This window comes from Chenopodium quinoa, unplaced genomic scaffold (genome assembly GCF_001683475.1).
Source record: "Chenopodium quinoa cultivar QQ74 unplaced genomic scaffold, ASM168347v1, whole genome shotgun sequence".
Classification (NCBI taxonomy): Eukaryota; Viridiplantae; Streptophyta; class Magnoliopsida; order Caryophyllales; family Amaranthaceae; genus Chenopodium; species Chenopodium quinoa.
This window is the reverse complement of record NW_018743754.1, coordinates 21,794-26,897: the sequence shown is the minus strand read 5'-3', so window position 1 is coordinate 26,897 and position 5,104 is coordinate 21,794. Positions and strand designations below refer to the sequence as shown.

The 5,104-nt window shown below is 38.7% G+C and overlaps 1 protein-coding gene across 1 annotated transcript; it reads left to right on the top strand.

Annotated features, from left to right (window-relative positions):
* The first annotated feature begins 752 nt into the window (after positions 1-752).
* LOC110684723 lies at positions 753-4,870 on the top strand. Its single transcript, XM_021861165.1, has 4 exons — positions 753-917; positions 999-1,055; positions 1,173-2,969; positions 4,394-4,870. Exons 2-4 carry the CDS (start codon positions 1,043-1,045, stop codon positions 4,675-4,677), a joined length of 2,094 nt encoding a protein of 697 aa, XP_021716857.1. The 5' UTR covers positions 753-917; positions 999-1,042; the 3' UTR covers positions 4,678-4,870.
* Positions 4,871-5,104: the final 234 nt, after the last annotated feature.

Below are 5,104 nucleotides of genomic sequence, written 5' to 3'. Positions count from 1 at the left end.
AGCTTAATGCTCGGGGAATTTGCGAAGTTTTGATGCGGGTTCTTGGTTTCTCTCTCGAGAATTCTGGGTTTGTGTTGGTGAATAAGTGAGGAGAGATGACGCGCCTCTGTTTATATCTCCAGGAATGGGATACGAGGAGTCTGCGTTTTAATTTCTCTTAAATACTCCACTAAGTAACCGTTAAACACATGATCTTGTGATTAAACTGTCCATTATCCGTCCAACTTCCACAATCATCCGCCTTAACCGTTGTTATCTCATTAATTACGGTTTAAATTCAAATTTTTGGATTAATTAAATCATTTACTTCCCTCCTTTTCTGAATTAAATCAAACCCGACCCGTCATCCTTCCAAATCGGGTCTGGGGGGCAAGTTGTTTGGGTCCAATTTAGTCCAATTGGGCCTAAGCACTAAATGATCCAATTAAAAGCCCAAGGTCAAGGTTCAACTCTCCAATTGTGCTAAAGTCAAAGGTCAGCCCACAAAGCAAGCCAATTGGGCTAAGGCCCAACCTCTCCATGTATGATGAGGTATAAAAGCCATCAATATTGATACATTCATAGATTATTCATATATAGATTCATATGTTCATTCATATATTCTGATATATTCCATAAAAGCCTCAAGCAACAAACTCTCTTGCATAGTGTCCTCTTCTTACACATTGTACTGACTTTAGCATCGGAGGGGCCTTCCTCGGCAACACCCCCGAGGCTAGTTTACGTGTGTTTACTGTGCAGGAAACCTTCGGCCCAACATAACTTGGACCGAATCCAGCCTTCTCCATTTCAGCGGACCTTCGGCAAGGTCCCATTGTTTTCACCCGAAACAATAACTATTTGTAACATCTCTAAATTTTCATATTGGCAACACATTGTGTCCTTCCAAGCAGCTTGCAACGCTGCTGTATCTACAGGTTAGCAATACTACACTACTACAGCTGCTCATTACTCACTGTTATTGATGTTTATTACAGTTCTCTGGACTATCTGTGCAGATATCTGAGGTTGATTAGCATCTATAAGTTTCTTGCTTGAAGCCATGCTCCGTACAGGCATGATTTAAACTGCTTTATTTCTCCTTGTTAATTGATTGCATTCAATTTATGTCTTGTTATTTAGAGATTGTTTTCTAACATTTTGGAATTGCTTTTGTGATACGAAATTCTCAGTTATGGCTGGAATGTTGGTCACCATGGAAAGGCGGCGCCTGATGGAGTTGATTCCAGAAACAATAAGAAAGTTTTGGAAAATCTGGCAGTTGAGGTTTCTGGTTTTTGTCAGCCTTTTCTTGCAAATTGCATTGATATCATTGGGTAAGGTCAGAAAACGCCATGGGAAGCCTGTGCTGAGATTTATAATTTGGTCTGCATATTTATTGGCAGACTGGGTGGCAACACTTGGACTTGGGGTTATCCTCAACAGAGTCCAAGAACACCCAAACAAAGATGCGCCTATAGATGATGATCTTATATCATTTTGGGCACCTTTCTTGCTGCTCCATCTGGGTGGTCCAGATACAATCACTGCCTACTCGTTAGAGGACAACCAGCTTTGGCAGAGGCGAGTGCTTGAGCTGGTTACCCAATTATCTGTGGTTGTTTACATATTAATTGTAGCCTGGCCAGGTAAATCCTTTCTCTCTCTCCTGACTATGCTAATGCTGCTAGCTGGTGTAGTCAAGTTTGGAGAGAGAATATATTCCTTAAGATCTGCAAGCACTGACCAGTTCCGCTTTTCACAAATGACGGAGCCTGAGCCGGGACCGAATTATTCCAAGTTTATGGAGGAATTCACCCTGAAAAAGGCAGAGGGGTTCTACATGAGAGCAATTGAGGTTATTGAGACCCCTCTTCCAACTCATGCTTCCATTTCCATTTCCAATGAGAATGAAGATTTGGTTCTTAAAGCGTGTGACCTATTCCGAACCTTCAAGCGCCTTTTTGTAGACCTCATTCTTAGCTTCCAAGATCGAGATAAGAGTCAGCGTGTCTTCCACAATCTCGGTTATGAAAAAGCCTTTGAGGTGATTGAGATTGAGCTTGGATTTGCATATGATGTGTTCTACACCAAGGCACCTGTTGCTTATAATCGAAGGGGGCACATTTTTCGCCTATTTACCTTGCTAGCAACCTTATCTTCGTTGGTGGCCTTTATCGTTATCCACAGGGTAAAAAAAGATCATTACAACAAAGTTGACCTAATCATAACCTACTTACTGCTTGTGGTAGCTATAATATTGGAGATCTGTTCTTACCTCATTCTTCTATTCTCAGACTGGTCAGATCACTGGGTGAAGAAGCACTACAAGCAGAGCATCATCTCTTCCTCCAGGCACCTTTTTAGGGTGCCAAGGAAAGAGGTGCCTAGGAAACGATGGTCTAACTCGATTGCCCAGTATAGCATACAAATTTTTTGTCGAGAACAAAAGTCAAGCAAATTTCCTCAATTCTTGAAGCTCTTGATGGCTGAAAACAAGGTAGATGAACTTTACTACCTTACCTATACCGGTGTGTCTAATGATTTAAAGGATTTGATCTTCGAATATTTTTCGAAGATCTCAAAAAGTGGTGATAAGAGCCAATTTTCTGCTTTATGCACCTCTAGAGGCAAGCGTGTCCTGGATGGTAAGGATTGTAGCGACTTGAATTGGTCTACCACTGAAATAGAATTCGACCAAAGTATTCTTCTGTGGCACATTGCAACTGATCTGTGTTACCACATAGATGATGGTAGTACAAATTTGGGAGAGGAAATAAATTCAGAGCGTACAGAAAGCAAACACATGTCAGAGTACATGATGTATCTTTTGGCATTGCGTCCTTTCATGTTGCCTATGGGGATTGGGATGATAAGGCTCAGAGATACTTGTGCAGAGGCTAGGGATTTCTTCAAAGAGCAACGACAGCAACCTAATAAAGCCCAAGCATGTAGGATGTTGCTTCGGGTAAATACTGAAATCCAACCAGGTGACTTTCTTTTTCTCCATTTTCTGAAACCAGTATTGACTGTTAAATCAATTGGAAGTAAATGTATGTGGCATCTAATGTGAAGCTCGAATTTTATCAAATTAGACTTTTATTAATTGGGCAAGTTGCCCCTTAGCCTTTCAGTGAAGCAAACTAACCCCAAAACTTGTATAAATCGACAAACCATGCAATTAATCTTCTCCAACACCCAGCCAATTTCTTTCCAGAATGAAGACATGGCACCATTCTAGTCCTTTCTAATTTAAGGACACCGAAATTAATTTCTTGTTGGGGGTATGATACAACTATGATATGGTAGACAGTTGTTATATATACACTGTTAGATTATTTCCTGTCGGGGTGTGATAAAACTGGAAAATGGAAGTATTTGTGAAAGAAGAGAGTCTACTGCCCCTATCTAATCTTTCTCCCCTTTTTTTGCCATTCTTCCATTAATTCTCCATTTGCTTTCTCTTAAAAATATCATTGTTTTTATTTTTTTATTAATTAGTATTACATCTTGCAATTCTAACAAGTGAATTATATACTTATCTCCATAGATCAAATGCTCTGTCTATTTGCGAACTAATACTTGCTGTTAGTTTAATGCACAGGAAAGCCCGACTTTCAAATTTCTAGAGATTTGTTTTTATTTTTTGAAGAACATACCATTATGCTTACTTTAAAGGCTTCAGCAGTATCACTTAAACATATGACTAATATGGTATACAAGTTTAGTTTATAATTAATCTTAACATTCTTTTGATTTACTCTGTAAAATTAACCCCACTCCAAACAAAATGACATTCTTCCTTTTTCTTTAATACCCTATTTGATGTGAAAAGATCAGCTCCTGTTTTTCAAATCAGTTAATGTGTATTGGATATTGGAAGAAATGTATACATTAATGACAAACATGAAGCTTCACAGAGCATGTGAGAATTATCAATGGAGGACAAATGTGCCTTTTCAGTTTGTGTATAAGGCTTAAAATGCTTAATCATGGGTGTCATTTAAATGTTTATGAAGAATATATACATGTAAAGAATCTGAAAAAATTATTTTCTGGTGCTGCATCAAATAAGGGCGGGATTTAGTTGCACGATCTATACAAGTTTTGGGGAGGACCCGCACAATAGGTAAAAGCCTTGGGGCCAGGTTGCCACTTTGCCATTAATATTTAATACTTCCCAAGTTCGCATCTTTGTTCCTTGTTTGAACTATAACAATTTGCTTGACTCCATCCTTTTATATGACAAAGTTGCAAACTTGGGAGTTTCTTAGGTGGATAATTTTAGTTATAGGGCACAAACTTGGGAATTTTTCCATCCAAATTTCCAATCTAAAATTTGTAGTACACAATCTTTTTCTGCTATAAAGACTACTTAGTATTACATATTAAATCATCTTCTGTTATGTGCCAGGTAAAGTTAAAGGGGATCGCAGCAAATCTGTGCTGTTTGATGCTTGCAGGCTAGCCACTGAACTGCTATCCAAGAAGGGTCAAGCATGGGAGATTATAAGCCAAGTTTGGGTAGAGATCTTGGCTTATGCTGCATGCCATTGTCGCGGAACTCACCATGCTCAACAGCTTAGAAAAGGGGGAGAGTTCCTTACCCATGTCTGGCTTCTGATGGCACATTTAGGCATCACTGAACAGTTTCAGATTTCTCAGGGTCATGCTAGAGCTAAGTTAGGTGCAAAATAAATCCTTGTACAGTCCTCTTAATCTGGGCAGATGGCGGTTATTTTGAAGGCAATTTTCTTATGCTACTAGTTATATATGGTGACCCGTAGCATTTCAATGTTTCGAGGTATATTAATATGGATTGCATCCATGAACCCATCCATTGTTGACTGGAGAGCTCAAGCCTTTTATATATTTCTTTTTTTACTCCTTATATTTTAGAAATGACAAACATGAGGTCGTAAATCATAATTTGAACTTCAAATGAGAAAAAACCATTACATGCCCATTTACACGACTACACAAAATACGTACAATACTAATGTAGATTTGGAAGTTGTGTAGGGAAATGTTCTCATGCACTATGCATGCATCATATGTTTGGACGCCACGCAAATTAGAATAAAATTAATACGTAATAAACAAGTTATAGAAGTACTTTCAGTTT